Here is a 22252-nt window from a genome sequence, read left to right as displayed (position 1 = left end):
CTCCTGCCAGATGCTTCCAGGAGCAGCGCGTGATACCAACCGACCTCGGCTCCAGCGAGCACCGGAAGTCCAGAAGTTTCGCCGTTTCCGTTCCTCCCAGGTGTCCAATAGGATCGAGCGGGACAGCCCCGGAAATGATGTAGAGAGAGACCACTCTCCTTCCGGTTCTGGCTTTGCGGGAGCGGGCCGCGTAGACATGAGGCTGCTCACCCACAACTTGCTGAGCTCCCACGTGCGGGGGGTGGGGCCCCGAGGCTTCCCCCTGCGTCTCCAGGTACCGGCCGTCTCGGGCACCTCTCCCGGGGGCGGGGGTAGGAGAACGGGGATCCGGTCCTTGCATAACTAAATCTCTGCGCCCCTCAGGCCACGGAGGTTCGTATCAACCCTGTGGAGTTCAACCCCGACTTCATAGTGCGTATGATACCCAAAGTGGAGTGGGCGGCGCTTCTGGAGGCTGCGGACCACGTGAGGACCCTCCTCCCCACCTCCCCAGCCCAGTGCACACCATGGGTGGCGGGGGGGCTGGTTGGGGCGGGGGGCGGGGATAGTCTTAACTGCAGTCCTTTACACCAGGCCTCAGGGCGAGCGTCTGGGGAGCCGAGATGATTTAAGCCTCTTGCCCACAGCTGCATCTCATCCAGGTGCCTAAAGAGCCGATTCAGGGGTATGAGCATAACGAGGAATTTCTGAGAAAGATGCACCACGTGCTGCTGGAGGTGAGAACCGGCCCATCGCTTGCCTCCTGGCTGTACACCCACACTTGACAACTGCCAGTGCTCAGTTCTGGTCCCCTCTTCCCGCAGGTGGAGGTCTTGGAGGGCACCCTGCAATGCCCAGAGTCGGGACGTGTGTTCCCCATCAGCCGTGGCATCCCCAATATGCTGCTGAGTGATGAGGAAACGGAGACTTAAACTGTGCCAGGCGCCGGTTTTTCACTCTAGTTGTGTGAAGCTTTGTTTACGTTATCTTGTTTGTTAGTCCTATCCTATGTATCCCTAACCCCTGACCCAGTGACACACCACACAGTGTTTTTGAGCTCGATAGTATATATTTTTTTTTCTCATTAAAGGTTCAAAACCAAAAGCGGTTTCTCTTTGCAGCAAATATACATTAAAATAGAGTCTCTGTACAGCCAAGGGCTCTGGGCCCTGGCTTGCCCCATGTCCCTGCACCTCCCTGGCCAAACCCAAAAATAAATATAGTGTTATTGCTCTGCAGGGCATAGAGGCAGTGCTCTCCCTGCCCCCCTGAGGAGACTGGGTGGGAGCTGATGGGGGGCCCTGGCCACCCCAGGGGTCCAGGGGCTGGAGCCTGCTTGGAGTTATTGCTTCAAGGTGGGGGGGGGGGCAGTAATGCCCAATGCAAATGATGAGAAAGGAGCAAAGGGAGCAGGAGCCTTTGCTCTCCAAATCCCTCTCTGTTCTGGAGAGGAAGTCGGATTAAGCAGCAGCAAAAGCATCACCCACTGGGAGACTGTGGCCTCCACTCCCTTCCCTCCCTGAGATCAGGCTTCTGCCCACCAACCCCCCCAACACACATATGTCCCCTGCAGCCCCCTATGGCTTCCGCAAGGCCCCCTACACCCTGGGGGCACGTTATGGCTTGCGAGGGGCAGCACTGTGCCCAGAGCCTGGGCGCACATGTTCCCAGCTTCTAACACCCCCAAGGAGGGGGGAGGGGAGGGTGTAGGGCCTGCTCCCAGGGGCTGATGGTGTTGCCCTGGCCCTGCCAGCAGGCTGTGGCACTGCCCAGACCCCAGCTCTGCCCTCTTGGGGCCGACCCCATGCTGGGCGGGTCCTGCCAGCACCCCCACCCATGCCCACCCCTTGCCTCAGTCCATCATGGCCTCGAGCATTTCCAAAAACAGCTTGTGCATGGGCACCTTGCCCTCCAGCTTCACCCCATAGAAATGGGCCAGCACTTTGCCCGCTGTCTGGCGAAGGAGCGGTAGTGTGAGCAGCAGCCTGCCTGCCCGCCTCCGCTCAGCGCCCCCTCCGGGGCCTGCCCGGCCAGCTTCGTACTCCAGCAGGGCCTCATGTAGAGCTTCTCGCAGCTGCTCCACTGCTTCAGCATCTTCAATGTGCACAGAGTCTGCAGGGCAAGATGACAGAACTGTTGACGTGGGCCATCTCCAGAAGGGACAGAGCCACATCGACCTGGGCACTGCCAGGTGGGGGCCCAAGGAGGAGCCACACCAAGATTTGCTGAAGCACTACTCGCTGCTCCTGCTCATGAGCCAGGGCCCACTCCTCTTTCCTCAGCTACGGCCACCTCCGGTCCCCTTCCCCTTCCCTCCCACTAAGTGGTTCACCTGTCTACAAAACCACGGGCACTAGAGCTCAGAATTCAGCATGCATTTCCTGGACCTGTCCTCGCCTGGCTTAGTGACTTTCAGCAAGTCACTGTTCTTGCCTAAGCCTGTTTTCCCTGTCTGCAAAGTGGGAGTGTGCCACCATCACAGGTAAAAAACGAAAGCGCCTGATGGAGAAACCCATCAGTACAAGCCCCAGACTCACCTGAATTGGCGAGGGCCAGGGCCTTCAGCAGAACATACTCCTCGCGCTCCAGCCGCAGGGCCTGCAGTCGCCGCACCAGCTGCAGCAGGGCAGCCCCCAGTTCCCCCAGGCCAGCGGCTCGTGCCCCCTCTTCATCCAGGACCAGGTCCTCGGCGAAGGCCAGCTCATCCTGCAGTGGCAGGGAGCGCTGGGCCACACCCAACACCAGGACCTCCATCCACACACTCTGCAGTACTGACATCTGGTCAGACAGTGACAGCGACGAGAAGCCTGGAGGGCAGGGGGACCAGAGCTGGCTAAGCAACTGCACCAGAGCTGGGCAGGGCCCAGCCTACCCAGGGAAGCCCCACATTGCCTGGGCCCTCTACCTGGGATGCTCTTGGCCCAGCTGATGGTGACCACGATCTCTCGGTCAAAGAGGTCACAGAGGGTGGCCACAGCTGGGAGGTGTCCATCAGGGCCCGCTGGGTCGGGCATGGCATACAGCTTCTCAGGTTCAACCACCAGCAGGTGGGACACGAGTGCGTTCACCGGGGCTGTAGTGACAGTTGGAAGAGGCACGCATTCATCCCTCTGCCAGCCCTTCAGGGTCAAACATCTTCCCAGAGTCAGTCCCCCTGTGGCCTTCCTCAATAGCCACTGGCCAGCCTGGCTCGGACACCTCTCTCCGGGAAACGCCGCACTATCTCCTAGGGAAAGCGTCTGTCTGTGGACAGGTTCTGAGCGTTAGAAAACCTTCCCTGTTCCCAGCTGTACTGCTCGAGGTCTGACACAGAAAAGGGTATTTTTGTAAATACTTCTCAAGGGAAATGAGTGAACGAACAGATGAAGACGTGGGTCCCAGTGCCCAAGATAACTACAATCCCGTATGAATGACATCAGACAGACATTGCCCACCCTGACCCCAGAGCCCCAAGGACCCCACCGCGTTCTCACCTGTCTTCCGAGGGCCTCCAGCTACTGCCAGAGGTCCAGCTGGGAAGGGGCCTGGGAAGGGCAGTGGGTCCACCTCTGGCCGCCGCTTGTACTTCTGTCGCCCACCACGGACGCGGTCCAGACGTACCCCTTGAGAATTGCAGGACAGCGCTGTGTCCACGGGGCTGGGGCTGGCCTGCTCTCCAGAGCCCACCTGCCCAGCCCAGTCAGCCAGGACTTCCCAGGCCTCACCCGGCCCGACCCCATGCACCCAGCTCCCCAGCCTCACCCAGGCCCCCGCCAGCGCTCACCCTCCTTGAGCATGCCCACCCGCAGGCACTTGGTGAAGCGACAGGCCTGGCAGGCCTTGCGTCTCCGCTTGGTGATCTCGCACTCGTTGGAGGCCGGACAGCTGTACTCGATGCTCCCTGCCAAGGAAGAGGCAGGGCTCCAGTGGCAGCCTCCTGGGGCCCAGAGGGGGCCTAGCCAGTGGGGAGAGCCCTGCCATTCCAGGCAAGCACAGGTCTGGGGAGAGCGGGAGTGCTACGAATGGGGCAGGGAAGCCGGGGCACTGAGGGGAAAGGCGGCTGGGCTGGGAATCCCAGCCTGGGCAAGGGAGGGGCTGGGACCAAGGGAGAGTCAGGTGGCATCCGGCCCCAGCCTCTGGTCAAGTCACACCTCTGATCTGTTCTCATCAAGGGCCGCAGTGGTCTCCACACTGCTACATCCAGTGGTCAGTTCTCGTCCTTCTATTACTAACATCTAACACTGCTGATCCCTCCTAGAAACAAACACTTTTCTTCTTTTGCTTCTAGGACACCACACTCTGGGTTTTCCTCCTACGTCACTGCTATTTTGGGGCTTCTGTGCATCTGCCCACACTCCTTCCATTGAAGACCCCCTGGGGGCCCTCCAACCTGTCTCCTCTGACTCATTCCCATGGTGATCTCACCCAGGCTTTCAAATCTGTACCTCTAGCCTAGACCTGTCTGAACTCTAGACACATCCCACTGCCTCCTCGGCATTCTGCATGTCTAGAAGGCACTACAGACTTATCTTGTCCTAGACGGAGCCCCCGACCTACCCCTCCAAAACCTGCAATCTCATTTGTCCAGCTGCTCAAGCAGAAACCTAAGAGACATTTATAATTCCTCTCCCACCCCAAATCTAAGCCACTGACAGGTCCTGGTGGGCTTTACCTCCTAATCCGTTCAGAAGCCCACCCCTTCCTCCCCTGGCAACTGTTTCTACCCTTGACCGGAGTCACTCTCACCTCCCTTCCTGCTGCTTTGCCTCCTTCAGTTACTATCAACACAGAGGCATCCTCTTAAACCTAAGACAGGGAATTCCCTGGTGGTCCAGTGGTTAGGACTCCACACTTTCACTGCTGAGGGACTGGGCTCCATCCCTGGTCAAGGAACTAAAGCCAAACAAACCCTCTAAGACAGATCATGTCCCTTCCCTACTTAAAACCCTCCAGGTGTGGGGGAGGGAGGCTCAAGAAGGAGGAGATATATGTATGGTTATGGCAGATTCCCATTGTTGTACAGCAGAAACCAACACAACACTGTAAAGCAATTATCTTCCAATTAAAAATAAATTTAAAAAGCCCTCCAGGTAAATCCCATGGGCTATGAGACCTGCATCCCAGCTCCTCGCCACCTTTCTGACCTCATCCCCTTTGCCCTCTGCCCGGCTCTGTTGGCCAACTCAGTGTTCCTCAAACAGGCCCTGCCTCAGGGTGCATGGCTCCCTTACCTCCTTCGGATCTCTCCTTCCTGGGGAGGCCTTCCCAGCCACTGGGTAAGAATGCCAAGAGTCCCTCCACAGACACCTCTGGTCACTTGTCCCTGCTGTATATTTCCTGCCCTTGCTTTATGGTTTCTCGTAAGCTCTTAGCACCGTTTAATATGCAACATCTGTACATATTTATCTTCTTTGTTCTGTCTACCCATTTTAGTGCCAGTTCCATGAGGGCCAGGACTGTGCCCAGTGCTAGGAACAGGGTCTGGCTGAATGAATGCACGGTGGCCCTCCCAGCTCCTGGGCTACCACAGGACTGAATGGCTCAAACTGCCAACATACCCGAAGTGAATTTCTCCTCACAATCTGTTCTCTCCTCCACCCTACCTGGGCTTCTTCAGCTTAAGACGCCTCCTCAGGGAGGCCCTCCAGCATTTCAGGCCCAGCCATGTTCCCTGGCTCATCCTGCTCCTGACCCCCCAGCATTTACCACAGCTGTTAATAACAACTGTGTTCAGTTCACTGTTTTCTCTCCTCCTCTGCTGGGATGTAAACTGAGGACAGGAGCGATCCTTAGTCCCAGCTGTGTCCCCACACCTGGAACAGTGGCCAGGGCAGCAGAGCACAAGTTCATGAAGAGTGAGGATCCTGGAGGCTGCCACTTACCAAGTGGGTGACCTTGGGCAAGCCCCACAGCTACGCCCTCAACCCTCAAGTTTTCCCATCTGTAACACTGGGATGATTAAAAACTACTTCCTACAAAGGTGGGTTGTGAGAACAAAATGGGATAATCGAGGTAAGACATTTAGCAGGCTCCAGCACCTAGATACTATACAATGATCACTGTGTATGGCTAATGCGCGACAAATACTTGTCAATAGAGAACCAAGTGTTCCAGGGTGGGTGCGAGACATCTGAACCCAGACCTGTTGGCTCAGGTCTGCAGGGCCAGAAGGGAACGGAGCTTTTAGGCCAGCGGGTCTCAGCCAAGTCAAAACTTGCTAGAATGTCACAACCGGCCATGAGGCATCTGCCCGGAGTTATTTGTAATAAGCAGAGGCAACAGTCTGGCCTTTACGAGCTTAGCTCTGGACCTCAATCGACCCAAGTTCAAATCTTGTTGCTGCCATTTTCTACCCGTGGGACCTGAACCAAGTTTTGAAAACCTCTCTGGGCCTCAGTTATAATCGTGCTAGTACCTTAGAGACTGCTGTGGGGGGTAACAGAGCTTAAATGTAACAGGGCACGGCGCCTGACAGTCAAGAAACACTCTGAAAAAGCCTATGTATTATAGCCCCAAAGTAACCAATGGTTTATATAAAAATATAAGTAACAGGTACATCCCAAATAATGCTTCTTACATCACCATCTTGCTCACTCATATTTTGATATGCCGAGTGGAAAAATTCACTGAGTACTATTGGCAGGGATGCCTAATAATCGTGTTTTTTTTTTTTCCCTGACCACACCATGTGGGTTCTGGGATCTTAGTTCCCTGACCAGGGTTTGAACCTGGGCTCTTGGCAGTAAGAGCAAGAAGTCCTAACCACTGGACTGCCAGGGAATTCCCTAAGTTTTTTTTTAAAGGTAGATGCTGAAATATGATGTAGCCCCCTCTCAGTTAACCATAAAAACCTGCCTTGTGCTGGGGCTGCTTCAGGAAATCAACACAAAAAAGGGCATGTTCTTTGCTGGGGAGAGGATAGCAGCGGCCAGAAGACTCAAGCTTAGAAGCAGGCAGGGGCTGCTGTGGAAGGTGCTGGGCCTGGGTACCAGAAAACTAGGAGGCATCCTGAGTCCCGCTCTCACATCCCACATACGATCCATCAACACGTCCTGGCGGCTTTATTTAACTCTTAAGGGAAAGGGCATTCCTGGGACATAGGAGGACCTGGGAACTCCAGGCTGCCAACCCCAAGTGGTACCACGGCACTCAGCAGTGCAGCAGTTAGGCAGCCCCAAGCCCAGAGGGCAAAGGGCACAGGAATGGGGTGGGGGCTCACCCTGGATGGTCCTCTTGAAGAAGGCTTTGCAGGCCTCACAGGATGCCACACCATAGTGGTAGCCGGAGGCCACATCCCCACAGACCAGGCAGAGGCGTTTGGGCAGGGAGCTGAGCACCAGCTTCCCACCACCCTGCTCGCCAGGCCCAGCCCCATCCCCATCCTCCTCTTCCTTGTGGCCTGGGAGGCAGCGGGTGGGGGCTGGGCCAGGAGCCAGAGCCACGGGGGGCTCAGTCTCAGTCTCCGAGGAACCCTTTGGGCTGTCAGGGCTGGCTGGCTCTGCCTTGATGTAGAGAGGCTCAATGCCCACCACCTGGCTGGACATGGCGCTGGTCACCTGCGGGAAGAGACCCGTCAGGTCACAGGGAGGAGCTGGGATGGGGGATGGAGACACCCTGTCACCCTGGTTGCCCAACCCCAGGCCTAGGCAGGCTTCCAGGCCTAACCAGAGGGTGGAGGGGGGACAGAGTCCAAGGAAGGCTGCCCATGAAGAGGGCCCCCCCCCCAGCTGTTGCCATAGGAACAGAGTCTCCAGAGCCTCTAGGGCCAGTAACTGACAGCAGGTCTCCCACCTGGGAACCTACAGGAGGTTTGGAAAACCCCTACCCCACCCAGGCCAGGCAATAGGGAAACCTTACCCCCAAGCACCCTTCAACCCTATCTGGAATCCTCAGCCAAGAGTGGGATATCTCTCAGTTTTCTCCAGATGCTGGCGATCTCAGCAGTCTCCCCCACACCTGGGGATCCTCCACTCAAGAGCCAAAACAGAGACATACACACCAAAGGGCAGTCCATGTGCTCACACAGGTGTGCGTATACCCTCACCCTACCACTCACTTGGGTCTTCAGATGTCCTCACCTGCACACACACCCTCATGTGCTCACACACGGTCACACTCTACTGAGCAGGTTCACACTCACACGGCCTTCTCAAACCCCAGCTCTTACTCATGCTCCCATTTGCCTTCACACACTCCTAAAGTGCATACTACATAACAAAGTCACACTCTAGGCTCATAATCACACTCTCGCTCACAAATACACTTACACTCTCACCATGATCCCACCCCCCCCCCCACACACACACACACAGGCATAGACCCTTATGGAAAGACATTCGGAACCTCTCACACCTGACACATCTTCCCCTCTGGCCCCAGGCACACCCGCTGGCGCGGCTCCACCTCCTTGCACACTCTTCCGCACATTCGCTCTTACACTCCTGCTGCCGCAGAATCCTACACCACGGGGCACCCAGCCCGCCCCCCCAACCTGCGCACACCTACGGGAAGTTGCCTAAAGTTACTGCGTCTCCCCTCCCCCTCCGCCCGCGGGGGCCCTCTATCAGGTTATCAGGAAGTAATGGGGGAGCGCCAAGGAGGAGGAAGCTCTCCCCAGCCAGTGCGATGACCTTTGACCCAGAGAGAAGGGTGGCCCGAGGCCCCTTCGAGCGCCCCCACGTGGTCTTCAAAGCCCCTTCCCCGACCGGGAACCCTTCCCATCTTCCACCCTGGCCCGCCCCCGGGACTCCGGCATGCTCCAGGTGCCGGATTGAACCCTGCCCTGGGATTGGACCCGAAGCCCAAGCCCGACCCTGGCCAGAACCCGCAGCCCGAGTCAGAACTGGCCCCGGGTCTCGGGCCGGTGCCTTAAGCCCTGGACGCCAGATCCCGCCCGCACCCTGACCCCGTCTGGCTTTCGACCGGGTGCCGACCGTGACCTGGGCCGGACCCAGAGTCGGACCCCGCCTGGAACCCGCCCCCCGCCCGCCTCCCAGCCGCGCTCGCACATGGCCCCCGCGCCCCGCCCGCCCGCCCACCCCCCAGCGGCGCTCCCCTCCGCCCCCGGACCTGGGGCTCCGGCAGGGCGGGCGGGCAGGCATGGGGGCCGAGCGGCCCGGAGCGCCGGGTGAGCCGGGGGCCGCGCGCGGCCCCTCCTCCGCCGCCTCCTCGGGCCGCGCCGCCCCGCCGCGCCGCGTCCCCTCACTCGGCGGCGCCGCCGGCGGCTTGTAGGACACAAAAGGACATCGCGGCCGCTTCCTACTCCGCTTCCTCCAGCTGACAGCGGGGGCGGGGCTGGCCGTGCGCATGCAAAGCAGGGGGCGTGGCCCAGCGCCCTATGCTAATCAGGCAAGTGGGGCGGGCAGCGCCTGCGCGCCGGGACGTGCCGGGGCGGGGCCAGCGAAGCCGGCGGGCTGGCCTTCGTGCAAGTCCGGGCTGCGCCGCCGCCGAGCTCCGGCGGCGCACTTGCTTGCGTAGGAGGCGGCCGAGGGGGCGTGTCCAGAGGAGACGGGGAGAGGCTCCGGGGAGAGGGTGGGGCCAGGAGCCTTCTTACGTAAAGGGAGAGGCGGGGCGCGCTGTTCGCGAGAGGTCGTTGAAGGGGGAGACTTCATACATATGTAAATAGGGGGCGGGGCGAGTGCCGAGACTGGTGTATCTGCATATGCATGAAAGGCGGGGTCTAGAGCGCCTAAATTAGAAGGGAGGTGCTGCCCCTTTCCTTTTTCCCCCCTTCCCCCAAGATAACACAAACGGGCACTGGCACCGCACACCCCATATTCCCGCAAAGCTGCTGAACCCGGAGTGGGAGAAGCTGACCTAAGACATGAAATAAGTCCTGGATTTCGAGTCCTGGGAAAGCAGAGCCCGTAGGGCCCGAACGGAGAACGCTCAAGGTCACTGCGGTGACCGAGTGAAGGTCATAGGGAAAGGCGGGGCCACGTGCGTCCGCCTCTAGCGGGCAGCCACGCATTGACTCACGGACCATGTACAGATTCTTTTATTTCTCTAAGGGCTCAAATTCCACGTGGGCAGGGTCGGGCTTGGATCTGGGTACTGGACAGGGACCAGGGCTGGAGTCGGGCACTCGCTGGAGCCCGAGGCGGTGCTCTCAGACCGCCAAGACTTGCAGCCTCCTGTTCCGGCGCCTTTTGAGCCCCTCGATGTATCGCTGCAGCTGTTTGGTCAGGGAATGGTCCCGGCCGATCTCTGATTGGTAACCTGGAGGGCAGAGCTGTATTCAGGGCAGTGAGCAGGGGCATGGCCTCCCCATCAGCCAGTCTATGTTAGTTCGGGAAACTCTGGATCTTCAGGGTACTGGAACCTGGTGGTTTTGTTTCAAATGGTCAAGTCAGAGACCTGTGCTCCAAACAGATGGGAGATTCAGAGTGGGATGGGGTGCTGAGGTGGAGGATGGATGAGGAAGGCAAATTTAGAGAAGATGTTGCCGGCCTGAATTAGGGCACTGAGAGCAGGAAGCTTTGGGAACACCTCTTGGACCACCCCCTCTAAGCCATTAGCTCTTAGCCCTCCCCACCCAACCCTGACTTTCATAAAGTAAGCAGGGCAACCAAAGGAAATTTACTCCAATAATCCACTGTCCAAAGGCTCTAGGAAGGGGCCAAGGCCACACAAAGGCTGTAATTCCCAATAGGCAAGTGGAGAAATGGCCTTAGAAAAGCCACAGAAGGTTAAGAGGGGCTGCACTGAGGCTACAGCCCAGTCCTGTGACAGTCACTCCGTACTCTGTCCTTTGGGTCTCCCTGTGCCCAGTCTCCTAACTTTTTACTTTTCCTAAAGCTTCTGGAATATTTGTGGGTGGTAAGGGAATCTGACAAGGCAAACACATCCTGAAACCCCACTCCTATAGGACCAAGGCCTGCAAAATCCCCCAGGGTCTCTTGTGGAAGTTGGGGTCAAGGGTGGGGGGTGGCGTGCAGGGAGTAGGGGGTGGGGAGGCTCACTCCGGAGGGCTTCGGTGAGTATTTCCAGAGCTTCATTCTCCATCAGTTCAGTCAGGGGCAGGGGCAGCTGGAGAGGCAGCAAGAGACTCAGATGAACAAAGGACCCCAGCTCTACCCACAGCTGAAATGCCCCAACTTTGCCCTTCAGTTCCAAGACCCCCAATTGACCTGCCTGCCCCTCCACCCTACAAAGCACCCCCACCCTCCCACCCCCAACTTGCTCACCCTCCACCCCCCACTATACTCCCAGTCTCCTTGGTGCCTCCAACCCTGCTCTGCTGTTCCACCCAGTAGGCTCGATGGGGTGTGTGCCTCGAGATATTGAGCGATGACACTGAGGAAGGCTTTTCTGGGAGAAGAGAAAAGAGGGATTTGTCATTTGTAGACTGCTCGGGCTTCCCTGGAGCAGAGAAGATGTAGGGGTAGGTTGAGGGTTAGGGGGCTCCAGAGACCAGCTCCAGATACTACTTGAGTGGGAAACAGTATGGGACAGTGGTTTACAAACCTGGGCTTTGTTGTCCCACCCTCCGAGATGACAGTTCGGACTACCCCGCTTTGTGAGACTTAAGGCCAGTGACTGACTTTCTGACCCTCAATTTCTTCATCTGTACAATTGGGATAATAAGACTGGCCCCTTATAGAGGTTGTGAAATTTAAAGGCGATCATGCAAGGGAAGCTGAGTGCCTGGCACAACAGCAAGTGCTCAATAAATAGCATACTGTTGTCTGCTCCAATTCCCTGACGAAGGCCTGGAGAGCAGAGGTGGCAGGGAGAAGGGCATGCCCCAAACAGCCTGGTAAATAGTATTTACTACTGGAAGTAAAGGAAATGGCAAATTCCTGGAGAAGGAAATGGCAATCTACTCCAGTACTATTGCCTGGAAAATCCCATGGACAGAGGATCCTGGTAGGCTACAATCCATGGGGTGGCAGAGTCGGACACGGTTGAGCGACTTCACTTTCACTTTCACTGGAAGTAAACAGTATAACAACTGTAACCAGTGACAATGAATAAAAGGTAGGCAGCCCCTCAAATAGCTCAAATCCACAGAAAAGGCATTAACTCCCTCCTTTCAACTATTCGGTGATTCCATGGAAAACACTCCACGCCTTTGCGTATTTTCCTGCCCGTCTCTATGGCCCCAGGACCTTGCGCGACGCCTGCCCGGTAGGGGGCGTTCCTAGAATGTCTGGTTGCTTTAAAGCGAGAAAGGTTAGCGTGGGGCGCCCCTTCCAGGGAATCCTAGAAACTTAGGTCCTACTGTTTTCCCCCATTTTACGGCAATAGAAATTGAGGCTCTGGCCAGCCCCCCAGCTCGGGCGCCCACAGCCCGGTGAGGCCACACACCGTTGTCGGTCTTGGAATCGTCCTCCTCTAAACGGCTTCCCTGGGAGCTATCGCCGCCAAGCTCCAGCTCCTCTGGCTCTTCTGGCTTGAAGCTGTCCTTGTCCTCTCCGCCGTCGGATGCTTCCCAGCCACCCTCTGCGTCGTGGCCAGCCTTCTGGTCGTAGGACCAGAGAGTCTTACCGCTTACGCTAACGTCCTCCAGTTCCGAGTCCTCGCGGACCGTGGGCAACTGCACATTCAGCTTCGGCTGAGACAGAGTAGCCGTGGTCCACATGTTCCGGATGTCCTGCAGGCTCGACCTGCCCGAGCCATGGTGGCTCGAAGACTTGGCCGACGCCTGTGGGCCACACACAACGAGGGAAGCCGAGGGTCGTGGGGAATCGGGAGGGGAGGGAGAGCAGGCTGGGACCAGGGATCCTGAACCCAACCAGGGCTGACACTCCCCTGCTGGGGGCGGGGGGAGATGGGGGGCGTGGGGGGTGATTGTTGGGAGCTGCCCTGAGCCAGGGCTGAATGAGAGGACAGTCAGGGGCCCAGGGTGAGCCTGCGAGCTGGCAGGGTGAGGAGGACCAGGAAGAGTTCTTACTTTTAAAGGCTTTCCCTCCATGCTTCTGCCCCAACGGACCCAGTTGCCACAGGCCTCCGGGCGAGGAGGGTGGGGGAGGGGTTTCACGCTCCTTGAACGGGGAGGGGCAGGGTCCCGTCGGAACGGCCCATGGGAGTCTCGCGCGCGGAGAGTTCAAGCTACAAGCCTCCACACTAGATGCCCTTCTGTCTCCCCATCCCTGGCCGCATAGCCGCACGGGGCATGGACTCCCCGCGCATCCTGGCTGATTCTCACTCCAGACCCTACCGGCAACTTCAGGCAGAAACACCGGTCCAAGTACCCCTGAGAGTGCGGTCCCTTGACCGACGGGAGGGGCATGGGTTCGGCCTGGGGACCCTGGCGGGAGGAGAAGGAGGGAGCGGGGCCTGACTTGCCCGGGAGGTGGCCGACGACGCAAGCACTCGCACACCCTTCTCGCGTTCCCGCAGCTCCACGCCCGCAGCCGTGCAGACTGTTTCCGTTTATTGATGCGGGCTTTGAGGCACAGTCGTGAGGTGTTGTGAGGGACAGGCCCGGCCGGGACAGCGAGACAGAAAGCCGTGGGAGTCTGGAAATGGATGAAGTGACAGGGCCAGGAGCAGGGGGTGGCAGACAAGCAGCCCATGGCCTCCTCGCCAGGTTTCGGTCCGGTCGGTCGAGAGAGGGCTCTTTGGTCAGACAAGCAGAGCATGCCGGGGTGAGAGGGCCAGAACGATGCCCTTTGAGAGGCCGGGGCCGGTGTCCTCCCTCTACGCGGGAACACCTTTGTCCCGGGGGCGCCCCGGGCCGCGGGGCCGCGACGGTTTCCTGGGGGGATTGAGGGGGCGGCGGCGACCCCGTGGCGCGCGGGGCAGCGCGCAGCCGCGCTCGCTCTGCGTGTCCGAGGACTCGTCGATAAAGGCCAGATTCTCGCTGGGGTAGTCCAGCGCGGAGGCCGTGGGCGGCGTGGGCGGCGTGGGCGGGGAGGGCGGGGAGGACGGCTCGGTCTTCTCCGGGGCCGCAGGGGATAGGGGCCTGCTGGCAGGCTGCGCCGTGCAAGGCGGTGGAGGCAGGGGTGGCCGCTCCTTCTCCAACGGCGGTGGTGCCGTGGGCCCAACTCGCTGGGTCACCCGCGCGGTCACGGTGCCCGTCCAGCTGGCGGCCTGCGCCGTGAGGCCACCCATCTGCGCGGGGAGGAAAGGCAGTCCTCGACCAGGGATCCTCGACCGTCTCTCCGCAACCCCGGGAGCCTGCGCCGTCACCCGTCAGGCATGGCCCCTCTTTTCCGCCTGGTCCTCCTGCCTCATGAGTGGGAAAAGCCCGGAGGAGGGAGGGCAAAGCTCATCACCAGCCACATCCTCTCCTTTCCTCCGCCTGCACTGAAATGCTCCCTTCTCCAGAAGAAAAGACCCGAGGTTTTGTATCAGCTCTCCCTTGTCCCCAGAGACCTTTGTGCCTCCACCTACTCCACGGCCAGTAGAGGGGGTTACAAAATACAACAATAAATAAAACTACAACGACAAAACGCAGCAACAAATAAAATTTTAGTATAAGTATGTCCCATGCAATATTTGAGACATACTTGTACTCAGATAACATTTGCAATTTATCCGATATTCATATCCAACTAGGATTCCTTCATCTTTATTGGCTAAATCTGGTAACCTTTAACCATGAGAGTAGAGACTGGAGTCAACTGCAAACCTGTCCGAGCCTATCCCTTTGATCTCAACCGGTGCACACCGTGGCTCCCTCAATCCCTGTCTTGGGGAGCCCACACTCTGGAAGGGAAGGCGGGGTGGTCCACCGGCTGCTGGGGAACAGCGCGTCAGCACCACAGCGCAGGCGCAGGCGCGGCGTCGAAGCAAGGGGCGCCTACCTCTGCGCGAGTGCGGCGGGACACGACTCGCAGCCAGTTCCCGATGGTGGTGAGCACTGAAGCGAAGTAGGCCAGGCCGAGCAGGATCCAGAACCACACCAGCGGCTGGTAGGCTGCAAAGTTCTGGTTGGGACTGGCCCCTGAGACACCGCCGGGGAGGGCAGAAAGAAGTTGATTGTGAGACACGCCTTGAGCCCATGAGTCTCGGGTTCACTGTCCTTCCCAACTCCTGGAGAGGATCCGCCCTCCCCAGGGCCAAGGGTCTGAGCTAGAGTGCGTGAATAGACGCAAGGAGACAGACTGGGAGTGACTTGAAGGTGTGCAAGAGAAGAGTAAGTGGAGGTGCTCATGCGCAAGAATGTGAGCATGTGTGAGGGGTGCATGTGTACAAGAATGTGGCATGTGTGAAGGGGTCACTTAATATACGTGTGAGCATGCATGGGCGTGCAGGCATGCAAGACCGTAAGTAGGCAGGAGGTGTCGCAGCCCCGCCAAAACGTGAGGGTGCATTCAGTGAGCGGATGTAGGGCGTGGAGCAAGCGCGTGTGAGCTCACAAGCGCCCTGTGGAATTTCGAGAGAGAAGCCAGATGGCAGAGCCCGTGGGAAGGGAAGAGCAACCCAAGAAAGGTGGCCTCACCGGCCACATAGTCCCCGAAGCCCACCGTGGTGAGTGTCACCACCACGAAGTAGATGGCCTCCAGCTTGCTCCAGCCCTCCATGTAGCAGAACACGAACGTGGGCGTAAGGACAAAGAGCAGGCAGCCGATCAGCAGGAAGAGCACCGCGGATAGAATTCGCACCAGCCCCGGTGGCACGTGCCACTTCTGCAGGGAGGGGCCGAGGAGTCACCAAAACCTCCAGGCTCACACCCCACACCCCCTCTTCTCAGAACCACCAGTGTTAGAGGTTCGCGGGATTCAGGCGCCCCGCCCCGCTCACATGCCCCGGGCTGGGACGGACGTAGGTAAGGGTATCCCGAACCCAACGCCAGGGCGCACAGGGCTTGGAGCAGCTCACCAGGAAGATGGCTTCGATGTGACCGATGCCACGGCGCAGGGAAGAGCCTAGCCGGTCCCCGACCCCGGCCAGCAGTATCCCAAACAGCGGGATCCCCACCAGCGCATAAAAGATGCAGAAGAGGCGCCCAGCGTCTGTGCGCAGGGCTGCGTTGCCATAGCCTGGGCAGAGGGGCCGTGCAGCAGGTCTAGGGGCTACCTGGCACCCCCCTAGCTCCCCCTGCACCTTCCCCCATGAGAAAGCCCAGCCACCCCTTGCCCCCTCTCCATGCCCAATCCCTTCCCCCACCGATGGTTGTGATGATGGTGCCTGAGAAAAAGAAGGCACTGCCCAGGTCCCAGGCTGAATGGTTGCTGTTACTGGTTGAGTTGGTGTCAGGGTTCGCGCCCCCTCCCAGGGCATCAGCCACATCCTGCAGGACAAGGCGCAGAAGGAGGAACCTCAGTCCTTGCCTCCTATCCTGGCCAACCCCTGGCCCTCCAGTCTCTGAGTGCTTCCCTCCTTACCCCTCCCAGCTCTCCCCTGCCCTCTGGTCTTCTTGAAGGCAGTCCCTTAGGGCAGACATTGCAGATTGGGCAGCCCAATTTTGTTGTTTGACCAACACATTGTTGTAGAAACGTTTGAGTTATCAGCCCCTTAATTTCACATAACAGATTTCCAGTTTTACAGTGGTCAGGAGCACAGACTCTGGGACCAGCCTGCCTGGGTTCACATCTTGGTGCTAAGTGAAGCTGAACTGCACTTCCATTTCTGCATCTGTCAGTTGGGGATGGTGATAATAGTACCTTCCTCAAAGAGTTATTGTGAAGAGTTAAAGCATTCACAACAAAGCAAGCATTGTGTAGTTGTTAAATGATTACCCATGTAGACAGCATGCTCAATGAGTTCAGCTTTCCAGGGACCCCACCACCTCTACTTCCCCATAGGAAGCTGACTTTGAGTCAGTCTCTTGCCTTCAAAAATCTGATTAAAGTTAGGGACCCTCCCTCCAGGAAGGTTCACATACCAACAAATTTTGCATCCAGTTTGGGGAGGGTCATGGACAGACAAACCCTTCCCCACCCTGCTGAAGTCCAAACCAAACCCTGTGCTACACAGTAGATGCTCACTAAAGGTGAAAGTGAAAATCACTCAGTCTTGTCCGACTCTTTGTGACCCCATGGACTATACAGTCCATGGAATTCTCCAGGCCAGAATACTGTAGTGGATAGCCTTTTCCTTCTCCAGGGGATCTTCACAACCCAGGGATCGAACCCAGGTCTCCTGTATTGCAGGCAGATTCTTTACCAGATGAGCCACAAGGGAAGCCCAGATGCTTATTAAATATGATTACATTCATGAAATGGCCATGTGTCTGCCCATCTTGCCAGCCAGTTGGCCTCCCTCCCAAGACAGAGTCTGTGTTTTGAGAGTGCCTGCCCTAAGTGATGGAGGTCAGAGCACAGTGAGGAGAGAGCACAGGGGGCCCTTCCCCAAGCAGCACTGAGCCAGGACACACAGGCGGCAGTGTGAAGGAGGTCATAAACCACCTTCTTTCTCTCTGACTGCAGTCCTCATTAGCAAGACACATTCCAAATTAATCTTCCTAAAGTGACAGCCCCAAATCTTCCATCCCTCTCTGCCATCTGCAGAATAGAGTCTGAGTTCCCCAGCCCAGCCTGTAAGCCCCTTCTCCATGTGGTCCCAACCTCCCTTTCCCGAGTCTTCTCTCCTGGGACTTCCATTTTGGAGCCCAAGTTACAGTGACCTTATCCCCAGATTTTGAGACGATTCCATTTCCTGTAATAATCTCTTCATGAAGCCAAGAAGTGAAGTGTATGATTAAAAGTTATTTCATTTTATTTTGCAACACTTTTCCAATAAATTCACAACTTGGGAAAAAATCCTTTGTCATTCTGGGTGTTCTAATTTTTGCTTCAAATGACTAGGCATCTGCTAAATCCAAGAACTGCAAAACACTCTGAGCTTTCCAGTTTCCACGCCTTTTTCCATGCTGTTCCTCTGCCTGAGAGTCTCTTGCAACCCAATCACACATCTCTAAATTCTACCCATCTCATCTGCTTCATCAGTTACTGGCTCTTCCCAAAGACCCTGGGGCATTTCCCTCCTTGCCATCACCCTCACCCTGCACCTAGGCCAGGGCTCAGCATACAGCTGGCAGTTAACAAAGAAGGAAGTAAGGAAAACTCCCCTTCTACTAAATCCTACAGTGAACTTTCCCTGGAATCGGTGCCTTCGCCTAGATGTGACATCCTCTAGGCTACAGCCTGCATATGTCCACCCCAATATCAATTTCCCTGCTCACCCTATCCTGGACAGCATGGCACCTAGCACACAGTAGGTGCACAATTGCTGCATGACTGGCTAATTATAGAAGAGAAATAAAGCAGCTGTTGTCCGCCTTGCATGTTTCTGCCCTTCCTTTTCTTCTTTTTTCATATCCAGGAGAAAAGCTATTCCTTTGTGAAGATAAAATAGGTCAGGTTCCCTCTCTCCTCCTGCCCTGTGGTGTGGTCAGACACTCTCCTACCCAGAGTGTCAGAGAGCCTTTCTGGGCATTCTCTGGGTCAGAGACAATGTCAAGTTGCCTGTGTCCTGGCCCCACCCCACCCTCAACTCTGCTCCAGGTCCTGCCACCTTGGGAATCAGCTGGAACACTGAGTCCCCATGCTGATGCCTCCTCCTTCCATAAGAACAGGCAGGAAAGGAAAGGTGGGGGGAGGTTAGCTTTTCAATAACATAATACACATTAATGTAATCAAGTTAAATGTTAGGTGTTTTTATTTATTTTTTTTAGTATGACAGTGGCTCAGAAATCAGAGCGAGAGCAGAGGTGCTTGCCTGACAGTAGCATGAAAGGCTGCGGCCCACCCTTCCTTTAGTCACTGAACCAAAGCCCACCCCATCCCTGATTTGCACTCCCTCTAGCTTTCACTTCACAAGCATGTGTCGTGGCAGGAAGGTGTGCTCAAGCTGGCATCCATGATGGCATGGATTGGCTTAGGGGAACCTGGAACCCTCCGAAATCAAGGGTACGTATTTATATGTGCACTTTTTTGGAGGTAGGGGGTGGGGAAGTGTTCACAGTGTTCTTGGGTTTCTCTGAGGCATCTGTGACTCTAAAGAAGCACAGGAACTAGTGTAGAGATGCCAGATTTAGCAAATAAAAATACTGCATGGGACAAATTTGTGTTTTAAAAGTATTCATCCTTGAGCTGAAATTTACATTTAACTGGGTATTCCAGCCTTCATCTGGTAACCCTAAACCTGTGAGTTAGACCTGGGAAGACGTAACATATCTCATATGCTACAGCTGTTTATTCATTTCTTCCTTCACGGGTTCCTTCACGCAATCACTATCACACGCCAGGCAACCCAATGCTGGGCACAGCAAGGAAAACAAATGCAGCCCATGGCCGCCATATTGAAAACACAAGAGACCTGGATCCTGGCCTCTGCCCCGCACCCCTCCAGCTGCACCCTGCCTTCAGGGGTGTGGGTCAGGAAGCAGCACTCCAGAACAGGGCCCCAGCCGCATGCAGCTAGTATCAGGGGGTCACGGGTGACTGCTGCAGGTCTCTCCCCCACCCACGCACCTTGATGAAGAGCCCCAGGTCCTGGTCGCTCACACATGGATGGGCCCTCAGGAACTTCTCTCGCACCTCCCCCAGCTCCCTTTGGGCCTGCTGCTCATGGGGCTGCTCCAAGGCCTGGAACACCAGGGCACCGGACACCAGGTAGAGCAGGACCAGAGCCAGCAGTGCCAGTAGTGTGGTGCTGCGCATGGCGCGCCCAGGGGCCCGGCCAACTCCACTGCCCGCCTGGGGAGGCTGGGCAGGGGGTTCCTGGGGAGCTGCAGTCACTGCGGGCAGAACCAGGGATGCCGGGGTCAATCATCTGGCCTGACACCCCTACACCCTCCTTCTCCAACCCTACACACGCAAAGGTCCTGGGAGCCCCCGGCCCTACTACCTGCAGAGGGTCTCTCCTCACACCCCTCTGATCAACCCGCTCCTGGTACCAGGACACACCCAGTGCCCACCCCACCCCCACCTCAGTCCTCCCCCTTACCTCCACTGCCCGGCCCTCAGCCCCAGTCCGGGACTCCAGGGTGTGAGAAGAGGGCACAGGGAAAGGAAAGGACGGAGAGTGGAAGGTGGAAACAGAGACAGCCTGCCCAGGGAGAGGCGGGGCCAGAGAGGAGATGCTGGGGGCCTGGAGAGGGACCCCGCCTTCCAGCTGGGGGCTGAGGGGGAGCAGAGGACCACGCCGGGCAGGGACGTGGATGGCGGTCCGGCTTGTCCGCCGAGGTTGCAGCAGCATCTTCGCGGCTTCTCCCTCCCCTCCTGCCTCTCCTTGCCCGGCTTCTAGAGGCGATAGGCCGGGCTGGGAGCCCCCAGGGTCCCCAGCGCCCCGCTGGGCTTTCGAGGAACCCAGGGGCGGGTCCCAGTCGCTGCGCAGAGGCGAGGCTGGGTGGAGGGGAAGGGAGGGTACCGGGTTCCGGGAAGGAGCGGGATGGGAGCGACCAGGGCCGGACCAGCGCGGCATCCCCCAGGACAGCTGCCGGCTCCCCCGGGACAGAGCGCGGCGACGCCCACGCGCACACACGCGGGCACAAAGACCAGCGCGCCCACGCTCCGCCCTGCGGCTCCAGGCGGCCTCGCTGCCCGGCTTGCATGCACACCGTCCACCTGCACACACCCCGGACTCCCGGGCACACCGGACCTTCAGGGCCGTGCGCGCCGGGCCAAGGCCCCCAGAGGCCCACACACATGTGTGCACAGACTCACTTCCACGCACACCCAGATCGCGGGGCCACCGCGCAGCGCCCGCCGCCCAGACACCGCACACCCGCCACTCGCTCCCACCACCTCCCCGCGTCTTCACGCCGACGCCTCGGAGCGTGACGGGCGGCGGGCGGGACGCACGGCCGCAGGACTCCCGGAGGTGGGCCCCCTCCCAGCCGGTCTCCCCCTGCGCGACCCAGCCCGGGAGCCCGGCCTGCGGCCCCCGCCGTCCCGCACGCCCTCCCCGCGCCCGCGCGCCCGCCCGCTCCGCCCCGCACTCACTGTTGGCCCGGCTGCGGCTGCGGCTGCGGCCCGGGCTCCCGTGCGGCCTCGCCGGTGCCGGCGGGGCCGCGGAGGCGGCGGCAGGGGCGGAGCGGGCGGGCGCTGGTGCTGAGACCCCCCTCCTGCCGCCAGAAGCCCCCCTCCTCCCGTGTTTAACCCCTCCAGCACCGCTCTTCCCTCGGTGCCTCGCCCTCGCCTCCGGCTCGGCTCTCCGCAGCCCCTTACCTGAGGTTGCCCAGCCCCCCAAACCCAGCCCGTCCCGGGAGGTGAGTGGCACAGGAGCCCGAGAGGGGTCGCCGCTGGGTCAGGCCTGGAATCTCAGACTGGGGCCCTGGTACTGCCCTGTGGGCTAGCCAGTGTGGCCAGCGGCACGGCCCCAACTTGGACATCAGCCGGCTCAGTTCTCCGGGCCGGCGCCACGCTAATTTCCCAGCATCTTCCAGGCCCACTACCAGATCAGAAGGGCCCTCAACTCCCCTCCCCAAGGGACAGTCCGGCCCTTGGGGTCTGCACTCCTGAGGGAGAGACCCCAGGGGACAAAGGGGTGGGGTATCCACGGAGGAAACCTGGAATTGGCCGAGGTAGGGTTAGGACCAAGCTCTGAGAAATCAAGCTGGGCACCGCCTGCCTCTACTCCTGTATCCCCATCCCTCACTCCTTAGTTCCATGTCCATCCCAGCCTGGAAGGGGTAGCGGCACTCCCTCTCCCACTGTCTGAACAGCAGGGCTCTGAACTTATCTCCCCTCTTCTCTTGCTTGCTTCTTAGCAACTCTCATCTTGCCAAAGACCCTTCCCTCCTCTGGGGTCCTCAGCCTTCACTTGGGTGGTTTTAACTATGGGCTCTAGGGCTGACCACCCCATAACAGTAGGGGGCCTAGACTGGTGACCAGACTCTCCAGGCCTCCCAGTCCCCACTTACAGAAAAGGGATGACTAATTATCACCTCAGGATGCTGTGCTGAGCATTAATGAGATCGGTATTTGTAAATGCTCGAAACACAGCCTGGCACTCACAATTGAGTGCCCTACAAATGTCAGCAATTTCCCTTTCAACTGAAAGTGATTGTTCAGCTTTGAGCTGCTTCTCTTGAGTCTCAGAGGCCCATCTCTGGAGGTACTGAGGCTTGGGGCTCAGGACAGTCCCAGGTGAAGGGTTTCAAGGCAGGCTCAGTGCTAGGCCCCAGGAGCTCCAACGAGCTGGACCAAATGGCCAGATACAGGGGCGAGATAAATGACTCTCTGATAAATGACTCCCAGCCATGGGACAGAGGATATATCTGTAAGGCCTGTGATTACAGAGGGCAGCAACTGCACTATCAGGGACAGTCAGGGAAGGGGCTCCCCAGGCAGACTCTGTGGGGGCAGCCTGGCCAAATTGGCACAGGCTAGGGCGATGGGGGCTGCTTTTCCTCCACCAGTCCTGGACTAACTCATGGACCTGAAGGCCAGGTTGG

General features: G+C 58.2%; 4 protein-coding genes across 10 annotated transcripts; 1 reads left to right on the top strand and 3 right to left on the bottom strand.

Annotated features, from left to right (window-relative positions):
• The first annotated feature begins 10 nt into the window (after positions 1-10).
• TRMT112 (tRNA methyltransferase activator subunit 11-2) lies at positions 11-1083 on the top strand. The gene is made up of 4 exons (XM_061406821.1): positions 11-274; positions 364-465; positions 627-716; positions 804-1083. Exons 1-4 carry the CDS (start codon positions 11-13, stop codon positions 909-911), a joined length of 564 nt encoding a protein of 187 aa, XP_061262805.1. The 3' UTR covers positions 912-1083.
• ESRRA (estrogen related receptor alpha) lies at positions 1029-9158 on the bottom strand. 2 transcript variants are annotated; one of them, XM_061406786.1, is made up of 7 exons: positions 9028-9158; positions 7178-7514; positions 3743-3859; positions 3453-3581; positions 2885-3052; positions 2517-2786; positions 1029-2091 (listed from the first exon to the last, which is right to left on the bottom strand). In XM_061406786.1, exons 2-7 carry the CDS (start codon positions 7500-7502, stop codon positions 1832-1834), a joined length of 1269 nt encoding a protein of 422 aa, XP_061262770.1. In that variant the 5' UTR covers positions 7503-7514; positions 9028-9158; the 3' UTR covers positions 1029-1831. The 2 variants fall into 2 exon arrangements, with proteins under 2 accessions (XP_061262770.1, XP_061262771.1); XM_061406787.1 differs by lacking the exon at positions 9028-9158 and adding an exon at positions 7816-8246.
• Positions 9159-9939: 781 nt separating this feature from the next.
• On the bottom strand, positions 9940-13220 carry CATSPERZ (catsper channel auxiliary subunit zeta). 4 transcript variants are annotated; one of them, XM_061406805.1, is made up of 5 exons: positions 12854-13220; positions 12268-12604; positions 11189-11268; positions 10920-10986; positions 9940-10176 (listed from the first exon to the last, which is right to left on the bottom strand). In XM_061406805.1, the coding sequence occupies exons 1-5, from the start codon at positions 12872-12874 to the stop codon at positions 10067-10069; spliced, it is 615 nt and encodes a 204-aa protein (XP_061262789.1). In that variant the 5' UTR covers positions 12875-13220; the 3' UTR covers positions 9940-10066. The 4 variants fall into 4 exon arrangements, 2 of the variants coding, with proteins under 2 accessions (XP_061262789.1, XP_061262790.1); XR_009734586.1 differs by having other exon boundaries at positions 10085-10176; positions 11145-11268; XM_061406806.1 differs by lacking the exon at positions 9940-10176 and adding an exon at positions 10188-10279.
• A 95-nt stretch (positions 13221-13315) lies between these two features.
• On the bottom strand, positions 13316-22206 carry KCNK4 (potassium two pore domain channel subfamily K member 4). Of its 3 annotated transcripts, none has more exons than XM_061406780.1 (7): positions 20799-22206; positions 19326-19591; positions 16018-16141; positions 15730-15890; positions 15350-15536; positions 14712-14851; positions 13316-14016 (listed from the first exon to the last, which is right to left on the bottom strand). In XM_061406780.1, coding segments are annotated over exons 1-7 (1293 nt in total). In that variant the 5' UTR covers positions 20800-22206; the 3' UTR covers positions 13316-13602. The 3 variants fall into 3 exon arrangements, with proteins under 3 accessions (XP_061262764.1, XP_061262766.1, XP_061262765.1); XM_061406782.1 differs by lacking the exon at positions 20799-22206 and adding an exon at positions 19801-19888; XM_061406781.1 differs by lacking the exon at positions 20799-22206 and having other exon boundaries at positions 19326-19785.
• Positions 22207-22252: the final 46 nt, after the last annotated feature.

The sequence above is a fragment of the Bos javanicus genome, chromosome 29 (assembly GCF_032452875.1).
Source record: "Bos javanicus breed banteng chromosome 29, ARS-OSU_banteng_1.0, whole genome shotgun sequence".
NCBI lineage: Eukaryota > Metazoa > Chordata > Mammalia > Artiodactyla > Bovidae > Bos > Bos javanicus.
Note: the sequence above shows the minus strand (reverse complement) of the source record. Positions and strands in the feature narration are given on the sequence as shown.